This window comes from Balaenoptera musculus, chromosome 6 (genome assembly GCF_009873245.2).
Source record: "Balaenoptera musculus isolate JJ_BM4_2016_0621 chromosome 6, mBalMus1.pri.v3, whole genome shotgun sequence".
Classification (NCBI taxonomy): domain Eukaryota; kingdom Metazoa; phylum Chordata; class Mammalia; order Artiodactyla; family Balaenopteridae; genus Balaenoptera; species Balaenoptera musculus.
This window is the reverse complement of record NC_045790.1, coordinates 69,592,867-69,618,215: the sequence shown is the minus strand read 5'-3', so window position 1 is coordinate 69,618,215 and position 25,349 is coordinate 69,592,867. Positions and strand designations below refer to the sequence as shown.

The window sequence follows — 25,349 nt, the reverse complement described above, 5'->3', positions numbered from 1 at the left end:
TCTCCCCATCCCCCCACTGCCGTGTGTGTGTGTGTGTGTGTGTGTGTGTGTGTGTGTGTGTGTGTGTGTGTGTGTGTGTGTAACTTAGCTTGTCCCTAAGAAAGAAAGGAAGATTAAACATCCTTCATCTATTGATCCCAAATTCAAGTTACAGCCCCTCCTCTGCTGCATAATCCTGGCAAAATATACAAATATATACTGTATATAAAAATATACACGCTTGGGTCCAGTCTTGAAGTGGGGCTTCTTGGGCCCTGTGTTCTCACCAAAGCCACTTTGTAAGGGAGGAAAGTGATCTCCTAGGCCTTTTACCCATGCAACCACTCCTAAGAATATACTATTCTACAAGACAAATTCTAGGGGCAGGATGATACTTACTTCAGAAATAGAGATCTCAGGCCCTGTGGTTTCTGGACAGAAGAGATCTGCCCTTCAAGTAAGATTAAGGTTGGAGAGTTCCTGATACTCTAATCGTAATGCTTTACTCATAGAAGATACTTGGTAAATATTTGTTAAAATTTAATGTGCAGGTGTGGTAACCTGTTTCCAAAGCTGTTCCTTTTACCTACATTCAGTAATATCTGGCATAAAGGGACCTGTTCTTATGTAATGATTCAATAGAATATGATTAAGGATGAGCATAAAATATTGAGATGACACACCAAGTGTGTTATGAAGCTTTGAGCTTTCACTGCCTGGACAAGTGTTTGACTCCACAAACACCTGCAAAGCTGAGAGAAGAAGAAAGTAGCAAGACACAGCTGTCTGGGCCTGGCCAGAGCAACACTCTGCAAGTTATGTAACAGCTATTGAGTAACAGTGCATTTAATTCGAAACACATTCTTAAGAGAGAAAACAATTAGATTTTCCAAAAAGAATGAAATTGAGAGTGAGAGAAAGAGAGGGAGAGAGAGACAAAAATGATGAAATAGCACAGAAGTTTCTGTCTGGTCTTCAAGAGTGAAGCACAGGGAAGGCAAGGACCTTGGGGATGGTTCTCTTAGAATCTAGGGGCCTGCCTATCAGTCAAATCTGGCCTGCCTCCTGTTTTTGTAAATAGAATTGTATTGCAAAACACCCTACACCCCTTAATGTATTGACTGCCTGTAGTTTGTTTCATGCAGGGTTGAGTAAATTACAACAGAAACTATCTGGCCTAGAAAGTGGAAAATATTATCTCTCTACAGAAAAAGTTTGCTGACCCCCATCTTAGGTGAATAAAAGGCTAAGCTTGAGTGCCTGTGAGGAGTGACTACTTACTTAGAGAACCAAAACAGCCGATTCTCAAGCCCATCTGGGAATTCTCTTATGGAGAGGAGGGCAAGGAGAATAAATTGGAATAAGAGCCAGGGTTTTAGTGTCCGACTGGCCTGAAATGAAATTCAGGCCAGTGAAATTCTTGTACCTATTAGATTTGTGTTCATAAGCAACCTACTTACTCTACGTCAGTAAAATGGGAAACCCAGTGAGGAAGGAAAGAGAAAGTAAGGCTTCTGCACCTGATTTGGAGTAACTACTCAATAAGCCTTAGCTTCCCTACCTAAATCTCATATTTGGGGGAGCTGGCATCTTTCACTGGAAAAAATAATTGCTGTTCTTAATTCTTAGTAACCAGTTAAGAGCATCCAAAGTTTTCCATCCTGTTCTGACTGTAGCTTTTGCTAGAGTTTCAATAAAATAAACGATTGTACTTAAAATGGGAGTAGTACAGTTAAAAATTGTCCTTTTTGAATGTTCCCAACTTGAAACATTAATTTCATTTTAAGAACTTGTATTACTTGGGAGTCCTGTTTAAATTCACTCTTGGTACAAATGCCTCCATCAGTGATTGATAAATACCAGCCAACTTCCAAAACCAGAGGTTACTTTCATTTTAAACGAGTTTTAGCAGACGGTATTGCCATATTGCTATTGTGGTGACTGTGTGACAGCACAGTCCGAGTTCTCTAAAAAAATCCTGCTAACTTTTCTGTTCCCATATATAAAAGATAATTTAGATAAAGGTAATTTAAATAAAGATAATGATAATTTAAATAAAGATAATTTAGAGCTCCAGAAATCCTAGTAGTTCTACTTACCAAGCACTGAAAATACATTTGATTGGTATGATTTTGTATAAGCTGACTTGGGGTAGGGTCTCTATAGAGGGCCTTTCTTCCACAAACAGCACCCTGCTTTTCTGGGACATGGACTGATTCTCTGACTGCACTGTCCGAAAGACACCTGGCCAGGGTCCTCGACTCACCAGCCTCTGAGGAGAACAAGTGCCCTTTGAGATTATTTTTCAATCCTTGAATTCTCTGATTCCAAGTCTGTCAGAGAACAGAAAGTTTCACAGCAGCATAAAAAGCATGAAAAGCCAAAAAAATAATAACTGGCCTTAGTGGCCAGAGCAGCTGTGCTTCGTACCCTTATCACAGGTTTCGGCTTTGTAAATTAATTCGTCTGCAAATAGTGCCCTCTCTCCAGATGCAGCTTCAATGCTGTAGCACTGGTTTCTTAAGGATTTAAGTTTAAAGTCAAGGGCTTCCTGCCCTAGGTGTTACAAATAAGTAGTGTCGTTTTCTTTTTGCTCCCAGTTTGTTCATCCAATCATATCCCAGTATGCAAATAAACCTTAGCCCATGCAGATAAAAAGGAACAAATAAAGCCAAGTGCTCTATCAGAACCAAATCGCTGAGCCTGTCACCTGTGTTCCACGAACTGAACCAGAAATGTCGTCCTCAGCCATGCCAGATGTACCTGTCCCACTCACCAATTTGAAGTTTCAATATACTAAGGTTAGTACAACTTCTATTTGCTGCTTTGCCTCAGTTTTATAAAAACTACGTTTATTTAAAGCATAAAAGGTCAATTTAAGTAAACTTGTGTAAAGAGCCCTTTGCAAATATAAAAATAAAAGGCTTGCAAAATGCCGGTCTGGGTGTAGTGTCTTGATCAAATAATGAATTCTAAATCGTATCAGGCAACTTTTCATAAATTTATTTCTTGAAATATTTCTGAGTGAAAGGAATTCTCTTCGTTGTAAAAGGTTCTTGTGCCAGGATTCAGGGGACTTTACTAAGCAGTTCTATTAACTTTCAGCAGAGCGTAGCATGTGTGATAAGAGAGGCAGATACTTACTAGAGAAACTTACTGGAGACAGACAAACAAATGGGAATGTTTTTTTAAAAAGGAAAAAAAAGAGAGAGAGAGAGAGAAACAGAGCATAGTGAAGTAACATGATTTTTATATATGTCAAATGAGTGTCAAAATCGAAAGACCTCAGTCTGATAATTGGATGAAGAAAACTCCAGTTACAAAAAAATTCATGGGACTTGTATTATTTAGCATATTTGGGGAAAGAAAGCATTCTTATTTATTTCTTCAGCCAAATTCGCTGCCATTGGAGCCAGTATGTAATTGTTAGCTGATAAATATTTACAGAAACAAGAGAAGGAGCCAGACCCAGATTTAAAAATCCACAGCTAGGGAGAAGGAGGAAATGGATCCTATTTGAGTCGATCAAGACTATCTCTGAACTTTGCCTGTTTCACACTGTTACATTCCTGCTTTCTAGCCAGAGCCTAGAACTCCCAGAAAAACAAATAAAACAAACAAAACCGATCTAACCAAAATCATTTAAAAAGTGAGCTTTGTGGTGTGATGCAGAAAGGAAGGTAAGAAAGGAACTATTCCCACTCAGGGAGAGAGCCATTTTCCTGTCTAAATTAACCAATGAAAAACCAAGAGCATTATACGTTAATGATAAAGTCCTGCTATTATTAAATTGTTTCCTTACTTGCGACCATGGATGCTTTTGAAATCCTAAAGTCTGTTACATTTTCATTTTCATAAGCACAACAAATGAGGAAGTTGTTCAGCTGACTGCCTATTTTCCATAGGAAAGTGTCTGTAGAGATCAGACTGTGCCTTTAACATGGTTGACCAACAGCTACAAAGTGTGTTAAAGTATTATTTTCACAAGGTTTTATTAAAAGGGAAAATATTTTTTGTCGGTTTGATTTTATTCCAAATGGGAATATGAAAAATGCGATGAGACTATACCCTCCAAAAATTTTGCACTTGGCAAAGTTATGCCCAAAAGATAACAAGACTCCAGTTTTGCCAACTGTCTTACTCTGTCATTCACAAGAAATTTCAATCCAAAGTAAGTACATTTAAAAATGCATTCATTTCATAAAGATCAAAACCATTGGCAATGATTGAATTATACCCTTACTATCATAGGAGTCTTTTTTTTTTTTTTCTATACTACCTGGGAAGATATTTTGGTAGTCTGCATGTCACTTTTTTTGAAAATTTGGTTTGCAGAAGTTTGCAGTCTTCCTTATATGTGAGTCTCCAGGGACATCTAGTATGAAATATTCTTTCTACTAAATTAAGCTTCATTTAGTAGTTATTAATTAAACATGCGAGAAACAGTAGTAGACAAATGAGATGGTCCTTAAAATCTAACATACAAACACAGATCTAGTGATTCTTTAACACATAGAGATGATTTTAAGATTAAAGTCTCCTGTTCACTTAAAAGTCATTACACAAGAACACCCTCTAGGGAAACTAACTGACCTTCATGTTCAAAAGGAGGCAAGATTCCAAGAGCAGGAATTTACTCTTGCATATAAGAACTTTTCTGGGTAAAAATGCCCAGTGCAAGTCAGTGAATTTTGATTGCTCACACATCTTCTCTACAAATCTGTTCTGCTCAGATACCATTTTATTGTCTGATTTATTGGTTACAGCATTTTCACACTTGGGAGGACACCAGTTATGTATGTAATTAAATCTAAATGGGTGAGCTTTTTCAAATGCCTTTGCATTTTCTTTTTACTGTGCCTCACTGAAGAATTGTATTGGATTTGCACTTGCAAGAGGAGTTGGAAAATGATGGTTATTAACTAAGTTTCCTGGTTGCAAACCAAATAAGCAAGGATTTTATAGTGTCTGAGAAATTACCTTCTATAGCTAGCCCCTAAACTCTATTATTTTTCTCCCACCGTTTCAGTGTCCGTCTTTATTATAGCTAGAATATATTGGTCGTTGGGGCAAGGCGGAGGGAAGAGACAAGCAAAATTGAGTAACCAAAAACTATTACAACTCTGGTAGAAGAACTACACGCCCTTTCAAGCTTGAGACTGCCTCTCATCCAAACAAAAGACGTCGTTGTCTCTTATGACTTATTTTCTAGTACAGTCGGTTTAATTTTTTAAGGTGCATAAAACAGAGATCAGAGTTTAAGAAATACTTTCTAAAATGATACCAAAGCTTTTAGATCTTAAAACCTCAATAACATCATTATAAATGCACATAAACTCAGATTTCATCTCTATTCTCATTTTCCCCCTTTCCAATTCTAAACAAACCTTACATCTGCCAACTCATCTGTTTTGCTGAGCTTTTCAATGATGAGGTTCTTCGGAAATTATGTGATCTTTGGGCAAACTACATTACCTCTCTCTGCCTTGGTTTCCTTACGTGGAAAATAGGAATTCCTAAGGTGGAAGAAAGCATTAAATGAGTTTAATGAATTTAAAGCACTTGAAATAGTGCTTGGCACATGGGAAGTGATCGATTAACATTAGCTATCCTAGTCCTATTTATATTTCTGAATTCCTTCCAATTTTCCAGAGCCTTCTTTTACTCAGCCTTTCCTAGACCTGTTTCCCACAAGTGTCCCTCTCATATCATTCTCTTTTCCAAGGCTTTCTGTCACTCTTTCTTGCACAGTCATGCCCCACCTGACAGGACCGCATTGGAGCGAAGTTCCAGGGGTTGGTCTGGGATTTCAGGGATCAAGAACTTTCTCTTACAGGATTTGGTAAATCTGTTTTCCAGTCTCCCTTCACAACACTGTTTTCTACCTTAAAAGACAAATAGAAAATTCAAGAAGAAAGCTTTCTCAGACAGGATTCAAACCCCAAAATATTTAACTTGACTCTTAAATGTAACTCATTGAATAATGATTTATTCATGCTAGAAAAGATCTTCATCAGCTAATGACATTTCACCGCACACCCCCCAACACACAGGAAATATCATAGTTAAGTTTCATTGGGTTTACTCTGTGCCAATGACTGTTTAAGTCCTTTACAATGATTTTATTTACTCCTTACAATGACCCTACGAGGACGTTACTATTCCTGTTTGGAGATGAGGACACTGAAGAACAGAGTGGCTAAGTAACTTGGCTTAAGTTACACAGCTAGTAAACGACAAAGCTAGACTTGGAATGCTGGCAGTCTCAGCCCTCACACCGACAAGTGACTTGTCTAAGACCAATATCACTACTTTGGGACATGGCGTTGCTGACATTCTATTTTATCTTTATTCTGTCTTTCATTTGTCTATTCCTGATTACTGGAGGGGACATGCCCATGAGCCTTTCCAGCTGTTACTCCGCTGTTCCCAGGCCAACAGGAGGAAGTTTGCCACCAACTTAGGAAAAGAGGAGAACAATAAGAAAGGTTGGAAATAAACAGACTCTCTGCTTTGATTGAAAAGGCGGCCTTTGGGCTGGGAGAGACCATGATGCAGAGGACTTTGACATAGGTGTGCAATTTCTACATGAACTGCATTTCTTCAACCCATAGGAAATAATACATTTTGGTTAGAGGAGGAGATATTTTCCTAGATTTCTGGTATTATTGTTTAACCCATGTGGGTTAAAGATATATTTTTGATAAAGAAGAGTTATGAATCATTGAATACTATGTGCTAGGCACAATTTAAAGTGGTTTTTTTTTTTCCCCTACCATTATCTCCTTTTAAATTCTTACAACAAACAAATTCAGGCCACATGCAGTTCCAAATACTCCACTCTCTTCACTCATTTCTCCCTTTTTCCCTTCCTCTCTCCCATTTTACCTCCCTTTATTTAACAAATCATTGAATGACTGTTCTGTGCTCTGTCTTATGATATAAGAAAGCTAGTATGATTCTTGCCTTATGGAGCTTATATTCCTGCAGGGTGTGGGGTGGGAAGGAAGGAAGCAAGTAAGTAAATATTTTAATCACAAATTGTGGTAAATGCTAAAAAGAAGAAAACAAAGCCGAGACAATATGAGGGGAAGAGGTTACTTTGGAGGAGGTATCAGGGAAGGCCTCTTTAAGAAGGGGACAGTTAAGGGGAACCTGAGGGATGCAGAGCATAAGGTGGCCATGGAAAGTGGGGAAACAAAGATCCAGAGGTAATAACACGTGCAGGGACGTCTGCGGACAAGAGTTGGGTATATTCAAAGAACTATCAAAAGGCAAACATAGCCAGAATAAAGTGAGGAAGAGAGAGCATGAATGAGATAAGACTTGAGATGGAGGCTCCAGCCAGACTCCCTGATGGATTTCATTTGAGGGAAACCACTGAGGGGTGCTTAAAACAGGACAGGACTTATGTTGAAGACAAAGACGATTGTGCCATGGCACTGCTTTCATTTGGGAAATCTTTTTAAGTCCCCTCTGACTGAAGCAATATTTTGTTTGCTTTTGGCTTGGAAGCAGTTGAACAAATAGCTGGATGGCTGCAAGGTGCAGTGGCTTAACAAGATAAACCCGGCTTCAATTTCTAGCTCTTCTACTTATTTAATGGTATGACCTTGGCCAAGCTTCTAATCTCCCTGAGTTTCAGTTCCCTTGTCTGTAAATTGGGAATAATAATGACTACCTTGGAAAGTGGCTGTGAGAATTAAGTGAGGTAATTTGTGGAAAGTGCCCAGCACTTATTAGCTCCTTGGTCCAGGCTCTCTTTAACCCTCTCCTTCCCAAGATGACTCCTAGAATTCTAAAAATTTTCAGTTGCCAATGTATGTGGAAAAAATACTTGCACTGCTTGTCAATGTTCAAAACTACTTTCATCTGCTGGTTTCATTTGAAGTTCATAATTAACCACCGGGAAGGAGCTGGGAAGATGTTACTTGTGACCCATTTTAGAGCTGAGGGATCTGAGCTCAGCTTAAGTGACTTGCCCAAGGTCACACAGCTTTTAAGAAGCAAACACAGAATGAACTTGATTCTGAATCTTATTTCAGATCTGATTCTTTTCCACATGATTTCATATTTTTCCTAAATACTAAAAATAGTATTTGAATCTCACTGGATCGTCTCTAACAAGTGTTTTTGCACCTGTTATTTAATTTGTATCGTGCATTCCTTACTCCAATAGAGAGAATGGAAATTTGGATGATAAGAGAAGAGAGATGATTTGGACACTAGATCCCTAAACATGTGGACTAATAGAAAGAAGATACTCTAGAGCAGTATATCTCAAATTTGATTGTGTAAGTGCCTCACTTAGAGACCACGTTGAAATGCAGATTCTGATGCTGTAGGTATGAGGTGAGGTATGGAATTCTGCATCTCTAACAGACTTACAGGTTTTGCTGATGCTACTCAAAGCATGGTCCATTGACCAGCAGCAACTGTCTAAAAGTTTTGGGTCAGCCTTATAACTTACCTACAGTGATCACCATCTAATTACTTAGGGGCTTGACTTCCTATTTCTCCCAGAAACTCACTCACACCCAGCCAGGTCAGAAGCACTTACTTTCTCTTTTAGTGCCTGAGTCCAGCAGGAACTATGTCATGGCCACAAACCAGTGATGAAACCAACTATTGATTTTGATCCTGGGAGATAAACATTCTCTAAGAATGCAATATTTTAGCTCATCTCTGAAGACAGTGTCTTGGCAAATTGTTTTGTTCTCTGGCACCTGCCTGGCTTCAAGAAAACCTAATCAACAAAATCCTAAAGTAAACAGCACATACCCTAAAAGAGGGTGTTATTCCCATTTCATGAGGACTCTCAGGACTACAAGTGTTCACATGATTTCTTTAAACTGGACTTCACCTAATGGATTTGTCATTAACTACTTGTCAGACCAAGGGGGCGGGGTGAGAAAAACTCTTGAAGAGTATGAGAAACAACTCATTTGAAGAGCAACCCAAAGCTAGATTAGTGCCTCTGAAATGGCATGGGTAATCTATGGGATGATATAATCCAGATCAGCAAAAAAGAACCCTCATGGGAATACAGGCATTGATAAAATGGCCATAAACCTGTCTCAGAGTAGCAATTAGATGGCTTGCGGGGGGGCGGGGGTGGTGGTGGTGGTGGTGGTGGTGGTTTGTATTTTCATAATGCTATTATAATTGTGGTCAAATGCATTACACATTACCAGATTTAAGTGGCAACATAGAGCCATGTTCCAGAGAACAGGAGCAATAATTGCTTCATAATTAAACATTTAATGAAGAGCCACTGCTAATCTACAAATCAGAAAAGTAAATATTTGTGTAAACTGGATTTCATCACACTGATTTATTTGGAGTATACACACGTGCATATGTATGTGTGCGTGTGTGTCTGTCAAAAGTTCCCACAAACACTGGCGTTGCTTGCCAGGTATGTAAAGTGTTGTTAATATTGGATTTCTGATGTTATAATATCTCTACCTGATGCCTTTATTGTAATGTTGGAATTGTTAATGTATATTTCTTGGCTGGGGGTCTGCACAAACAGCACAGTTCTTAAAATTTTGCCTGAACCGCTACCTGCCTCACCCAGATCCCATTAACTATTTCCACTGCTCTCCCAATACTTTTTCAGAAGTCAAAGGAATGCAAATATCAAACAACTGAATTATGCTCTCCATTTGGCACTTTCTTTAGAAGGAAGAAAGCTTATATGCGAGCAATTATCTTATTGGGTCTTGATAACTGTTAAATATTAAATACATACAGAACTTTCTAGTGCTTCTGCATCTTACCTCTTTGATATAGGGTATATATGATGTATGGAAATTATCGACGAGTGTTTTTGTCATTTATGGGACAAAATGAAGTTGTGGCTCACAACAGAAATGCTTTAGCATCTTTTCTTTTCCCCTAATTGAATTGAAAAGGCTGAAAGGTTTTTCAAAGAACAAGAAAGAATAGAGTATACATTCATGTTACTGAACTCAGACTATAATATAAAACAGAAATAAAAGGAAAATTTTATTTCTCCTACTTTTCTTTTGGTCACCCCCTCATTTTGTTTTCATTCTTTTGACTGCAGTTAAGTATTTTCTTGCCATCTGTTATTTCCTCCTTAATTTCCTTTTAGACTTTTTTACTTTGAGTCTCAACATTTTGCTTTGCAGCCTCAGGTTTGGGTTGAAAGCAGTTGCCAGAGATCTAGCTTTGATTCTTTTAAATGTTTAACACCTGACTTTTGTTCAGTCTCTCTTATTATTGAACCCCCATCTTGTTCTTTCTCCCTGCCCCCACTCCCCACCCTCAGGGTCTTTGGTGCTTTTTAGGTTCCTAATGCTGAGAAAAGTTTACACATTTACAGCATCCGTCACTTCCTATACAACAGTACCCATCGCTTCACATGCCCGAGACCCAGGCTCTCAGGTTTGGAATTTCACACAGGTGACATAAGATGGAGAATCTCATCAAACTTCCTCACTCTTGGCATGACTGAAAAGAAATTCTTTGTACGTTGAAAATGTGAAATCTGTTAAAATCTCTCTGCCACCAAGAAAGCACTGGCTTCTCTTACGGCATCTGGAGCCGCTGGCCAGGTTGCAGTTCTACAGAGATAATGTGAATTTAGGGCTCCCCGAGTGACTGTTGAAGGGAGCCGACAGGTTCCAAAAATCTCATATCAGCAGATAAGGCTAATAGGTTTTATTTGCCTATTAGTCAAACCTAACTTGATCTAAGCCAGACATATTTTGAAGAAAGTGCTTATTTATTTAGAATTGTAGCTTTATACTAAACACACTAAGATATAATAACTTTTCCTCAGGAAAGCCTTTTTTTCCTTCAAAATTATGATTTATTGTTGGACACTAAACTACATTCAGGAAACAGCCGCTTTTTTTTTTTATCAAAGGTTATGTAATGCATCTCTTACAATCTGACATATCTAAAATCGAAAGAGTAAAAATCAATTTTTAAGTTGCTTCAACATTTCCATTGATTGTTTCCCCAAATAAGAAGCACTTGAAGTTTAAGAGTATGAATAGGCATCTATAATTTCCCATCAATATTGTGGACTTTAAGTTGAGTCTACTGCACATATATATTATCCTGAGTCCAAAATTCATAATTAGAATATAGTTAACATAATGGTTAAATAGGATCTAATAATTTTTTTTTTTTACTTTTATAGCATGATCCTTTTCCCCCTAAACTTGCTAAAGGCAATCAGCAAATGGAAAATGAGGTTGTAACCATGATAGATCATTTCAACAGGCCTAAAATAGGTTTCATAATCATTATAATAAACATTCATTAACCTACACATCTCCATATAACCGTTTTATATAACTATAGGAAGGATGGTTATTCAAAAATATTCAGTCACACAGTTAGCTGGAAGGCAAATATAAACCCAATAAAATTAAAACAGAAAAAAAGATGATTAAGATAGTCCCTATCAATAACTTCTCCACAGCTCAGGGGAAAAAAAAGATGGTACAACGCTTGACTCTTTCATCTCATAATCTGTGCTGAGTTTTGTTTTTACGCTGCAAGGCCGCTGTTTGGGGGAGAATGTGTATCATTCATAATTTGCAGACTATACTGCTATGTCATTCTCCTCTAAAGCCTTAAGACGTCATGCCTGGAATGTTAAAGTGGTCTCCAGGCAAATCCCCTGGACTGTTTGTGCTCCTCAAATCCATTTTGGGTACATTAAAATCAATATTGCTAAAACATCCATTTGATCCTGTCCCTCCCTTATGACATCCAGAATAGAGTCACTCAGGTATCAAGATCCACCACACACTGGCTTCATTTTCACTGTTGGAACTTATCTAAGACTTGTTTGCACTGGAACCCTCTGCCTGGGGCTGATCTCTCTACTGTGTTCCAAATACCCCAAGAGGGTTCCCTCCTTCTGCCCCTTGTTTTCCTTTTGTTCTACCAACCCTATCTTCCAGATTGCATTCTTCCAGCCCATGCTCCTCTCTTCCATGAGTTTCACTCTGCAATTTACTGACTAAAGCACTGCTTTGGTCATTGTACTCTACAATCTTTAATTCTTTACTGGCTGACCTTGATATAAATATACTCTCCTCTTAGATCATAAACCACTTGGAAGCAGGGGCCATAGCTCACTCATCTTCCATGTTTCCATATGACCTTACAGAGTATTTCTCAGGTATCTACACATTATTTGACAAACACTTTTCTGATAAAAGAAAAGTGACCATTTGGGATTGTGTGAGTGTAAGCACAAATTCACACAAAAATTAAGTTCACTGTGTTTTCCTTTATTAAAGGTTAAAACTGAATAATGCAGACTAGCTGCTGGTAATTTGGGATCATCTACAACTGATCTCTTCAGTTGCCTGGAGGCTGACAGATAAATTTGTGTTCTTACTCTAATGCTCATTTACAAAATATTCACTGACTTTAATCTGAAAGGGGAGTTTTATGTACAGTTTAAATGCAAGAGCCTGATAATGAAAGTAGATGGCACATACATATTGTAATGGTTCTTTCACCAAAAGAGATTGTATGAAGGGATTAAAGTAAGTTATAATATATTGAGAGCGTATTATTGAAAGTTGAAACCACAAATTATCAGGGTGAGAGGACTTAGGTGGGAGCTGGAAAGCTTCAACACAGGCCTATCAAAATATTATTATATTTTGATATATATTATATTTTGATATATATTATATTATATTACATTCTGTCTCTTCTTTTTATGAGAGTTTTGGTGAAATTATACTGTGGAAGGGTGGAATGCTGGGCATATCTCTGACAGGGTGAGACTTTGTGCTCTCTTAGTTTAGAGATATAAAGTTGGAGGAGGGGATACTATCTTTAGGGCAGAGAAGAGGCAGAATTAGACATCTGTGAATGAATCTGAATCAAGTTTTGCAAGGCTGGCTCAAGAATCTAGAGCAAGTACCATGATGTCTTTAGTTTTCTGTTTATAATTTGATGAGCTGATATGTAGATAGCGAGCTTTAATTCAAAACAGAACATAATAAGTAATTTAATAGTAGGATATTAAAATGCTATGTTAGGAAAGAGAAAAAAAGAGGTTAAATCCAATTGGACAGACTAGTGAAATCTTCATGAGGAAATGACATTTTAAAAGAGTTTGAAGTATGAGGAGAAGAAAATATTGAAACTCCAGTCTGAGGAACAGCATGAATCAAGGTATGGAGGAGAAAAAAATCCATGGTATTTGAGACAGTAGAATGAGGCTGAAATAAAGGGTAAATTGAGGAAAGAGTGGGATAAAAGGTTAGAAAAGGACATTGGGGCCAAACCATAAGACACCTCAAATGCCATGCTCAGTAGTTTGAGAATGGAGAACCACCTAAGTGTTCTGAGGAGGGGACAAAATTTCAACTGGCCTGGCTTAGGAAGATTATGTTAACGGTAAAAATTAAATTTCAATTAGGCAGAGGTGGGGGGCAGGGAGAACAGGGAAAAGCTTTTTTATGATAGTATAAAACATAGTGATACAAAAGGATGAGTAGGGATTTTGTGTGCCATTAACAGAAGAGGGAAAGTGTGTGTGCATGTAAGAGAGAGAATGCAAGAGCAAGTTTTAGAACCTTAGTTTGAGGTGAGAGCAGCATAAAGCTAGAGATGACAGTGAGCTGAACTTGGGACACTTAGATCGAGGTGCTTCCCAGCGATCCCACGTGGGGAAAAATAAGAGGTAAAGGCTAAAGACGCATGAAAGAGAATACTCTTTAAGAGTAATTACAAAAAAAAAAAAAAAGAGTAATTACAGGATTCCATAAAATGTGTTTTTGATAGCTAGAATGCTGATTCACTCCAAGAGACGTTGAGCAAGTCAGTAGTTTTAATCTGAATTTATCTTCCTTCAAGTTGAACTAAGATGCCAATATTTTTTTTTTTTTTTGGAGGCTAAGAGGAGTTTTATGCTCTTCGTCTGTATTCCATTACCCTATCAGAGAAACAAGGATTTTCTTGATACCTCTATCTTTCTCAAACCTCCATGTATGTGTCTTTGGACATCTAGTCTCTTTATCTGAACTGCTTTGCACCCCTCCCCCTTTATTTTTTCACGCCCACATCTTTTTCCTGTCAGTTCCAGGCTAGCACCACAATTCTTTTGAACGCCTCCAAATACATAGGTTATATTGGCAGGAACAGGCAAAGAAGGAGACTTATCCTTCCCCTTGTTTTTTAGCAAATCAAAATATCAGAGTGTACTCACGTGCAGAATATTATAGATCTTACCCATATGTAGCTACTGGATTCTAGGTCCTTTGATTCAATTTTAAGTTATTTATTTAAGAGTTCTTTACTGAGGTTAAGGTCACTTGAGGACTGGGATTGTGTCGCACACCTTGGACACTTCGGCTGGGAATTTTTTATTCTGAGGATAAACCAGAAAAACAGACAAACATAACTTTATTCATCACATAAGTAGTACTTCTTAATTTGGCCTCATCAAATGTTTTTATTCTATGAAAAGATGAATATCAAAACTCTGTTAATTTCCATAATGAAATGCAAACTCAGGGCTGCAAAAGTTGAAACTCAGACTTTTTAAATGATGACATACTAACACTTCTTAATATTCTTATTTTTTTATTGTGTACAAAAAACAAAATTCCATTATTTTCTAGATCCTTCTGTTTCTTTAGATGCAGGTCTCTTTCTCATAGATAGCACTAAGAAACCTAGTACCTGATTTCAAATGAGGACAAATAATTTATTAGATAATCTTTTAAGAAGGAGAATGAAACCCTTATGCCTTTAAAAAGTCGATGAAAAAATGTCACTAGCCAATTTTTTTCTAAGCAATTTTCTTTTAAAATCCTCCCTCAGGCTACTTTCAAGACAGTAAAATAAAGGATCAGAAAATAGTCACTTATGATACCAAATCACCAGTAGCCCAAAATGAACATGTTCAGAATCTGAAGTAGAAAATAGACAGTGATTCATAAAGATCAAGCCCACTCAAGCCTTCGCTCTTACCTCAAATTTATGGCTATTTCAGATAACAGCATCTTTTTCTAGATTGCCTTCTCCAGTCTGTATTTTCTATTCTTTAAATGACCTCATATCTTAGTGAAATTTTAAAGTATTACCTTATTTTAGTGTGTGTATGTGTGCATGCGTGTGTGTGTATCTGTGAATGTATGTGTAAAATGTCTTAAACAGCTAAAATATTCTTGGAGGGGGCAGGTAGGTGAGGGAGGTGAGGTTGTAACATTGGCTTCACCTATGCATTCTGTAGTGCTTTAGTTTAAGTTTATAAAGAGCTTCCGAAATTTGCTGCATATTTAAATGCTTTTTTAAAAAATAGATCTTTATTGGAGTATAACTGCTTCATAATACCATGTTAGTTTCTATTGCACAAAAAAGCGAATCAGCCATATGCATACATATGTCCCCATATCCCCTCCCTCTTGAGTTTCCCTCTCATCCTCCCTATGCCACCCCTTTAGGTCATCGCAAAGCACTGAGCTGATCTCCCTGTGCTATGCTGCTGCTTCTCACCAGCCAACTATTTTACATTCGGTAGAGTATATATGTCAATGCTACTCTCACTTCACCCCAGCTTCACCCTCCCACCCCATGTCCTCAAGTCCATTCTCTATGCCTACCTCTTTATTCCTGCCCTGCAACTAAGTTCATCAGTACCATTTTTTTTGTTTTTTTTTTAGATTCCATGTATATGTGTTAGCACATGGTATTTGTTTTTTTCTTTTTGAGTAACTTCACTCTACATGAGAGACTCTAGGTCCATCCACCTCACTACAAATAACTCAATTTTGTTTCTTGTTATGGCTGAGTAATATTCCATTGTATATATATGTGCCACATCTTCTTTATCCGTTCATCTGTTGATGGACATTTAGGTTGGTTCCATGTCCTGGCTATTGTAAATAGTGCTGCAATGAACATTGTGGTACATGACTCTCTTTAAATTATGGTTTTCTCAGGGTATATGCCCAGTAGTGGGATTGCTGTGTCATATGGTAATTCTATTTTTAGATTTTTAAGGAACCTCCATACTCATCTCCATAGTGGTTGTATCAATTTACATTCCCACCAACAGTGTAGGAGGGTTCCCTTTTCACCACACCCTTTCCAGCATTTATTATTTCTAGCTTTTTTGATAATGGCCATTCTGACTGGCATGAGGTGACACCTCATTGTAGTTTTGATTTGCATGTCTCTAATAATTAGTGATGTTGAGCATTTTATCATGTGCCTCTTGGCCATCTGTATCTTCCTTGGTCAAATGTCTGTTTAGGTCTTCCACCCATTTTTGGATTGGGTTGTTTGTCTTTTTGATATTGAGCTCCATGAGCTGTTTGTGTATTTTGGAGATTAATCCTTTGTCTGTTAATTCATTTGCAAATATTTTCTCCCATTCTGAGGGTTGTCTTTTTGTCTTGTTTATGGTTTCCTTTGCTGTGCAAAGGCTTTTAAGTTTAAGTCCCATTTGTTTTTTTTTTGTTTTTTATTTCTGTCACTCTAGGAGGTGGGTCAAAAAAGATCTTGCTGCGATTTATGTCAAAGAGCGTTTTTCCTATGTTTTCCTCTAAAAGTTTTATAGTGTCTGTTTTACATTTGAGTCTTTAATCCATTTGGAGTTTATTTTTGTGTATGGTGTTAGGGAGTGTTCTAATTTCATTCTTTTACATGTAGCTGTCCAGTTTTCCCAGCACCACTTATTGAAGAGGCTGTCTTTTCTCCACTGTATGTTCTTGCCTCCTTTGTCATAAATTAGGTGCCCATATGTGCGTGGGTTTATCTCTGGGCTTTCTATCCTGTACTATTGATCTATATTTCTGTTTTTGTGCCAGTACCATACTGTCCTGATTACTGTAGCTTTGTGGTATAGTTTGAAGTCAGGGAGCGTGATTCCTCCAACTCTGTTTTTCTTTCTCAAGATTGCTTTGGCTATTCGGGGTCTTTCGTGTTTCCATACTAACTGTAAGATTTTTTGTTCTAATTCTGTGGAGAATGCCATTGGTAGTTTGATAGGGATTGCATTGAATCTGTAGATTGCTTTGGGTAGTATAGACATTTTCACGATGTTGATTCTTCCAATCCAAGAACATGGTATATTTCTCCATCTGTTAATGTCATCTTTGATTTCTTTCATCAGTGTTTTATAGTTTTCTGAGTACAAGTCTTTTGCCTCCTTAGGCAGGTTTATTCCTAGGTATTTTATTCTTTTTGTTGCAATGGTAAATGGGAGTGTTTACTTAATTTCTATTTCTGAGTTTTCGTTGTTGGTGTATAGGAAAGCCAGAGATTTCTGTGCATTAATTTTGTATCCTACAACCTTACCAAATTCATTCATTAGTTCTAGTAGTTTTCTGGTGGCGTCTTTAGGATTTTCTATGTATAGAAAATCATGTCACCTGCAAACAGTGAAATTTTACTTTTTCTTTTCCAATTTGTATTCCTTTTATTTCTTTTTCTTCTCTGATTGCCATGGCTAGGACTTCCAAAACCTTGTTGAATAAGAGTGGTGAGAGTGGACATACTTGTCTTATTCCTGATCTTAGTGGAAATGCTTTTAGTTTTTCACCATTGAGTATGATGCTTGCTGTGGGTTTGTCATATATGGCCTTTATTATGTTGAGGTAGTTTCCCTCTATGCCCACTATCTGGAGAGTTTTTATCATAAATGGGTGTTGAATTTTGTCAAAAGCTTTTTCTGCATCTATTGAGATGATCATATGATTTTTATTCTGCAGTTTGTTAATATGGTGTATCACACTGATTGATTTGCATATATTGACAAATCCGTGCATCCCTGGGATAAATGCCACTTGATCATGATGTATGATCCTTTTACTGTGTTGTTGGATTCTGTTTGCTAGTATTTTGTTGAGGATTTTTGCATCTATGTTCATCAGTGATATTGGCCTGTAGTTTTCTTTCTTTGTGACATCTTTGTCTGGTTTTGGTATCAGGGTGATGGTGGCTTCATAGAATGAATTTGGGAGTGTTTCTCCCTCTGCAATTTTTTGGAAGAGTTTGAGAAGGATCAGTGTTAGCTTTTCTCTAAGTGTTTGATAGAATTCGCCTGTGAAGCCATCTGTTCCTGGACTTTTGTTTGTTGGAAGATTTTTAATTATGGTTTCAATTTCATTACTTGTGATAGGTTGTTTATATTTTCTAATTCTTCCTGGTTCTGTCTTGGAAAATTGTACCTTTCCAAGAATTTGTCCATTTCTTTGTGGTTCTCCATTTTATTGGCATATAATTGTATGTAGTAGTCTCTTATAATCCTTTGTATTTCTGCAGTGCCAGTTGTGATTTCTCCTTTTTCATTTCTAATTTTAGTGATTTGCATCCTCTCCCTTTTTTTCTTGATGAGTCTGGCTAAGGGTTTATCAATTTTGTTTATCTTCTCAAAGAACCAGCTTTTAGTTTTATTGATCTTTGCTATTGTTTTCTTTGTTTCTATTTCGTTTATTTCTGCTCTGATCTTTATGATTTCTTTCCTTCTACTGACTTTGGGTTCTCTTTGTTCTTCTTTCTCTAGTGATTAAGTGTAGCATTAGATTGTTTATTTGAGATTTTTCTTGCTTCTTGAGGTGAGATTGAATTGCTGTAAACTTCCCTCTTAGAACTGCCTTTGCTTCATCCCATAGGTTTTCGGTCTTCGTGTTTTTGTTGTCATTTGTTTCTATGTATTTCTTTGTTTCTTCTTTGATTTCTTCAGAGATCTCTTGATTATTTAGTAGCACACTGTTTAGCCTCCATGTATTTTTGTTTCTTACGGTTTTTTTCCCTGTAATTGATTTCCAATCTCATAGCATTGTGGTCAGAATAGATGCTTGATACAATTTCAATTTTCTTACATTTTCCGAGGCTTGATCTGTGACCCAAGATGTGATGTATCCTGGAGAATGTTTGTGTGCACTTGAGAAGAAAGTGTATTCTGTCACTTTTCGGTGGAATGTTCTATAAATATCGTTAGATCTATCTGGTCTTGTGTCATTTAAAGCTTGTGTTTCCTTATTTATTTTCTGTTTGGATGATCTGTCCATTGGTGTAATTGGGGTGTTAAAGTCCCCTACTATTATTGTGTTACTGTTGATTTCTCCTTTCATGGTTGTTAGCATTTTCTTTATGTATTGAATTTCTCCTATGTTGGGTGCATAAACATTTATAATTGTTACATCTTCTTCTTGGATTGATCCTTTGATCATTATGTAGTGTCCCTCCTTATCTCTTGTAACAGTCTTTATTTTAAAGTCTATTTTATCTGATACGAGTATTGCTACTCCAGCTTTCTTTTGATTTCCATTTGCATGGAATATCTTTTTCCATCCCCTCACTTTCAGTCTGTATGTGTCCCTAGGTCTGAAGTGGGTCTCTTGTAGACAGCATATAGATGGGTCTTGTTTTTGTATCCATTCAGCAATCCTGTGTCTTTTGGTTGGAGCACTTAATCCATTTACAGTCAAGGTTATTATTGATATGTATGTTCCTATTACCATTTTCTTACTTGTTTTGGGTTTATTTTTGTGGGTCTTGTTCTTCTCTTGTGTTTACTGCTTAGAGAAGTTTCTTTAGCATTTGTTGTAAAGCTGGTTTGGTGGTGCTGAATTCTCTTAGCTTTTGCTTGTCTGAAAAGCTTTTAATTTCTCCATCGAATCTGAATGACACCCTTGCTGGGTAATCTTGGTTGTAGGTTTTTCGCTTTCATCACTTTAAGTATATCCTGCCACTCCCTTCTGGCCTGCAGAGTTTCCACTGAAAAATCAGCTGACAACCTTATGGGGATTCCTTTGTATGTTATTTTTTGTTTTTCCCTTGCTGCTTTTAATATTTTTTCTTTGAATTTAATTTTTGTTAGTTTGATTAATATGTGTCTTGGTGTGTTTTTCCTAGGGTTTATCCTGTATGGGACTCTCTGTGCTTCCTGGACTTGGGTGACTATTTCCTTTCCCATGTTAGGGAAGTTTTCCACTATAATCTCTTCAAATATTTTCTCAGACCCTTTCTTTTTCTCTTCTTCTTCTGGGACCCCTATAATTCAAATGTTGGTGCATTTAGTGTTGTCCCAGAGGTCTCTGAGATTGTCTTCAATTCTTTTCATTCTTTTTTCTTTATTCTGCTCCTTGGCAGTTATTTCCACCATTTTGTCTTTCTGCTCACTTATTCATTCTTCTGCCTCAGTTATTCTGTTATTGATTCCTTCTAGTGTATTTTTCATTTCAGGTATTGTGTTGTTCATCTCTGTTTGTTTGTTCTTTACTTCTTCTAGATCTTTGTTAAACATTTCTCATATTTTCTCAATCCATGCTTCCATTCTATTTCTGAGATTCTGGATCATCTTTACTATCATTACTCTGAATTCTTTTTCCGGTAAATTGCCTCTTTCCTCTTTATTTATTTGGTCTTGTAGGTTTTCACCTTGCTCCTTCATCTGTGACATTATTTTGCCATCTCATCTTTTTTTTTTTTTTTTTGTGGGATTGTGTTCCTGTTTTACTGGTTGTTTGGCCTGAGGCTTCCAACACTGTAGTTTGTAGGCTATTGAGTAGAGCTGGGTCTTGGTGCTGAGATGAGGACCTCTGTGAGACTTCACTCTGATGAATATATTCCCTGGGGTCTGAGGTTCTCTGTTAGTCCAGTGGTTTGGACTCAGAGCTCCCACTGCAGGAGCTTCCACCCGACCCTGGGCTCTGTGAACCAAGATCCCTCAAGCCGCGTGGGGTTGCAAAAAAAAAAAAACCAAAAAAACAATAACAAAGTAAAAAATAAAATTAGACTAGGAAACTAACAGATATGTTAGAAAGAATGTAAAGATAAAAATATAGATGAATCAACAACTGGAAGGTACATCAGTACCACAATAGTAAAAAAGAGGAGGAGGGAAAAGAAAAAAAAAAAGGGGGGGAAGGCCTTGGCTGTGGAGGGTGGGGCCTAAGCAAGGGTGAGGTTTGGATGGTGGGCGGGGCCAATGCTCAGGACCCACAGGGCTGGAAAAGGCCCTGGGGGCATGGGAGGGTGGGGCTTAGGCTCAAGAAACAGAAGGCGCACAGGCGTGCCCTCCCCGCCCCGGTCTCAGAGGCCAGGGGACCTCACCTGGGAGTCCAGCAGGCTTCCTGGGCTCGAGTGGGCGGGGCAAATGCCCTCCTCTCCTCTACTGCTCCTCTGGTCTGGGTTCCGGGAGGGCACCTCCCGCCTGCCTCTCCTGATCTCCCTGAGCCTATGCCCCCAAGGACACACACGGCCTGGAGGGGGCTTTGGAGGGCAGGGGATCAGCTTAGGAGCTCAGCAGGCTCCCCGGCCCGAGTGGGCCAGGCAATCGCCCTCCGCTCCTCTCCCGCTCTTCCCGGAGAGTCCCTCCCTCCTGCCTCTCCTGATCTCCCCCGTCTAAGGGGCACCGATCCTGTCTGGCCTCCACTTCTCCTCCCCTCTCAGTCCCCCTACATCCTACCAGTTCACTCTGGGGTTCCTCCCGTCTCCTTGGGCGTCAGAGTCCCCCACCAGCAGCTGGCAGTCACCCTAGTTGTGGGGAGATGCTAACTCCATGTCTTCCTACACCACCATCTTGACTCTGCCCTTAAATACCTTTTTATTTACCTTTTCTCCTCTTCTGCAGATCTTCATAAACAATGAATGGCATAGTTCAGTGAGTGGCAAGAAATTTCCAGTCTTTAATCCTGCAACTGAGGAGAAACTGTGTGAGGTAGAAGAAGGAGATAAGGTAAGTTTTATAACACTAGTTCCATTTTATGCCACCATTCTGAGCTCCCAACCTCCTTCCATGTTCAAATAGACATGTCATGAAACATGAAAACATGGTTTCCAGGGCATCTGGGGAAATGTTCTTGGTACATAATGGGTGCTCACTAGTCATGCAATGATGATGAGCCTGTGCTTGAGCTTCTGGGTGTGGTGATTCTTTGCATATTATTTTCCTTGCTTTTCAATTCAAATAGTGTCTGTATTTATTGTACAAATAGACTGCATATGAAGTGAGTGGTCATACATTTAAAAAGCAGAGGCATCCTTTATTCATACAAAATTTTTTAAGTTGCAAAAGGAAACTAAAAAATCTTAATATAGGACTTTTGTGATGATACATTGCCTAGTTATTTCATTAAAAATCATTGAATTTATATTGATCAGTACCTTAAAAATTGAATTTTAAAGTGATAGAAATTGAATCACAAATTAAGTGTTGTTGCTTGCTATCTAATAATACTAACAACAAAAGTTAACTTTTATAATGATAATTTTTAATACAAATTAAAAAAAAATTTAATACACAAAGCAACCCTACGTACTGCTGTTAGCCACTTTTACAAATGATGATGAAACAGCAGAATGAAAAGGTTGAGTAATTTACTCAAGAAGATATTGCTAATAAATAATGAAATCAGCGTTCAGCTGCTGTGCTTCTGTCCCGGGAGCCTGTGTCTGGCAGGGCTACTGCCTTACCTTGTGATCATTATAAAAGAGAGGGTAATATTAAATAGGCCAGGGAGTGAAGAGAGTATAAAAGCCTTCAGAATTTTTATCTGAACACATACCTTAAAAAGCATATGGTCTAATTTGAAATGATTTTTCTGGTCTTTAGCTGTCCAGATGTTATCAAGCTTTTAATTTCTGTCATGTAAGATATAAAGAGGTAAAATATTTTGCTGCATGAAAAGACTACTTATTGGAAGATGAAGTCAGCAAAATCCAAGGATAATACTACTTTCGACACTATGTTCAGTTCATGGTAGCAATCATGTGTTCCTGTTCTGTCTCCATTCTTTTGCTATCTTCTTCCCAATCAACTAATCTCAAGGTATTACACCTTGCAAACCTATTTGAAAATAGTGATAGACCTGAGGGGCTCTTTGGGATTTAGGAAAGGCCCTGGATTCAGGTTGCAGTGTTATCAGAAGAAATAAGACCCATGCCTCGAGGGGCAAGGATGCAGAGTTTAGACAGAGCTTGAGCTTAGTCAACAGCTTGAGAAGTAGAAGCAACATAGAATGGAGACACATGTCACCTGCTTTCAGATTTCACTTTCTATATACCAGAGTTCACCCGTGCATAAATTCTTCAAGGGCTTCTCATTGCCTCTGGGGGGGAAAAAAAAAACCTTTGCTTCTGGCTTCCAGTTTTCCTCATCAATGTAAGAGTTCCAACCTTACGGTGCCCAGTACCATGCCCCAAACATTGCATGTTGATCGCTGCCTCTGGGCCACAGCCACAGTGCAGTCCTTGGGACCTAGTTCAAGTCACCATCTGTGGTAAGGGCACAGAAGTTCCACATTTGCATTGACCATTTACCCTCTTTGAGCTCCTGTTCCTTTTTGTGCAGAACAGGGAGATAGGAAAAACTTGGGGGAGCTTAAATAAGAAAATACGTAGTGTTTTAACAGTGCCAGGCATATAATGTAGCCTCAATCATTATAGGTATTACACTTCTTTAAAGCCTTCTCTAACCTTCGCAGGTAGAATTGCTCTCTTCTATGTCATTGAAGAACATCACTTATACTTATATTCTAACCCTTGTGTTTTACTGCTTATTGGTTAATTTGTCTGAGACAATATGCTTCTTGTAGAGATTGACATTACATCTCACCTTTATGCCCATGGTATCCAACACCCTATAGATAATGGATAAATGAAATCATTTTCTCCTTCATCAAGCTTTGTTTCCATATACCTCATACACCTTACCTTAGGAATCTAGTACTAAAATGACTACTGACTAAAAGCAGTGATTCTTGAAATTTTGGTGCTTTAGAACTTCTTGGAAGGCTTGTTAAACACAGATCCCTGGACCCCACCCACCCTGAGTTTGTTTCAATAATTCTAGAGTGAGACCTGAGCATTTGCGTTTCTGACAAATTCTTAGCTGATGCCGATGCTGCCGTTTGGGGTGAGGGTAGGGGAACACACTTTGAGAACCACTGAACTAATGTATTAAACCGTAAGTTGTATCTCCTCTCAGGTGTTAGCATTTAGTAGGAAGCATGGGTTCTGACAGGTAAGAAAGTTGATGATTGGAAACTGTGCTATGATAATCACTCTGCATCTCTATGAAATGGCACAAGACCAAACTTAGGCAGAAAAATACTGATGATACCTAGCAATGTGCTCTAGGAAACCCAGAACCCTGGGTCCTATTAGCCATTCCCAGAAATAAGAGAAAAATTGATTCTTCACATTCAATAAAGAAGAATAGTTTTTATCAGAGACTTCTAGAGGTCTACCCAGCATTACGTGACCTCAAATGTCCTTCTAGTTGCTTGGGTGGCTCTGACAACCCTGAAGAGGTGGGAAAAGCAATAAAGGACAAGATGAGGGCAGAGTTGAGCCCCTGACAGCTGCCTACGCTTTCTCTCCAGAGGTATAAATGCCACTCAGGAGGGAGACTGCAGAACTGTGTGCAGTTGGCATTAACGAAAGAAAAAAACAATTCTTGATGCTTTAGCTCTTGGGCCTTGGACATCTCGCTTTGCCACTAGCTTCTGAGATTAGTTTCCTCAGTAAAACAAATCTGTGCCTGGAATTCCAGGTGAAATCTTGTCAGGCAATCTGAAGACTTTTCTTGGTATCATTGGTGAGATTTACACTCTTCCTAAAGTGTAGTGAGGGAAAGCTGATGATCACACCTGAAGCTTTAGAAATATTTGATATCTATTTGCTCTCTGCTTATTGACAATTACTCCTGCTCTTAGTAGGGCAGAACTGTCTGTGCAAATGTGGTTTAAAAACATTCATTAAAGTCCAGCAAAGCTTCAAATCAGGTCACCATGCTAATGGAGTTGGCTGGATACTTGATCTCTCAAGTTAGATTGTTTATGGTATAAACTGTCCATAGTAAGCAACTGTTTGCTTAAGATCCAGTGCTCTTGTCGTCATATTCTTTTTTGAAATGATCTACCAGCATTTGTTTTAAAATAATTATTGCTGTTCTCACAATTCTGCTGACAAATGTATAGTAACTTCCAACGTTGCTTAGTGAAAGGTACAAATCTAGTAAATTACATGGTCACAGTAAACCTAATATTCTGGAACTGACTCTTTAGATAATGAGCCAAGAGGTTTTAAGGATTTAATTGATGAGTAGAATGGAGCTAACAATGGGCTACATACCGCCTTTCAATGGTACTATAAAGAAAGGAGGAAGGGCAAGAACAAATGCAGGTTACAAAGAAAAGCACAGATGGGGGTGGGAACTGTTTTCTTTTCACTTCAGTGGCTCTTTTGGGCTATATTGACTAATCCTGAAAACTGCTTTTAATACTAAAGCATGACCTAACAAATAATTGGTGGGGATAAAAGTAAATGTCCATTAAAGTAAGTGCCTATGACAGGTGTAAAACTGGTCTGATAACTACTTTCTCCAAATCTGAACAAATTTA

General features: G+C 38.1%; 1 protein-coding gene across 1 annotated transcript in view; it reads left to right on the top strand.

The window, feature by feature from the left end:
- The first annotated feature begins 2,629 nt into the window (after window positions 1-2,629).
- Window positions 2,630-25,349, top strand: part of ALDH1A1 (aldehyde dehydrogenase 1 family member A1) — a 55,258-nt gene continuing 32,538 nt past the window's right edge. Inside the window, exons 1-2 of the mRNA XM_036856601.1 lie at window positions 2,630-2,780; window positions 21,578-21,682. Coding sequence (XP_036712496.1) covers window positions 2,715-2,780; window positions 21,578-21,682 — 171 coding nt within the window. The 5' untranslated portion in view covers window positions 2,630-2,714. The remainder of the gene's footprint in view (window positions 2,781-21,577; window positions 21,683-25,349) is intronic.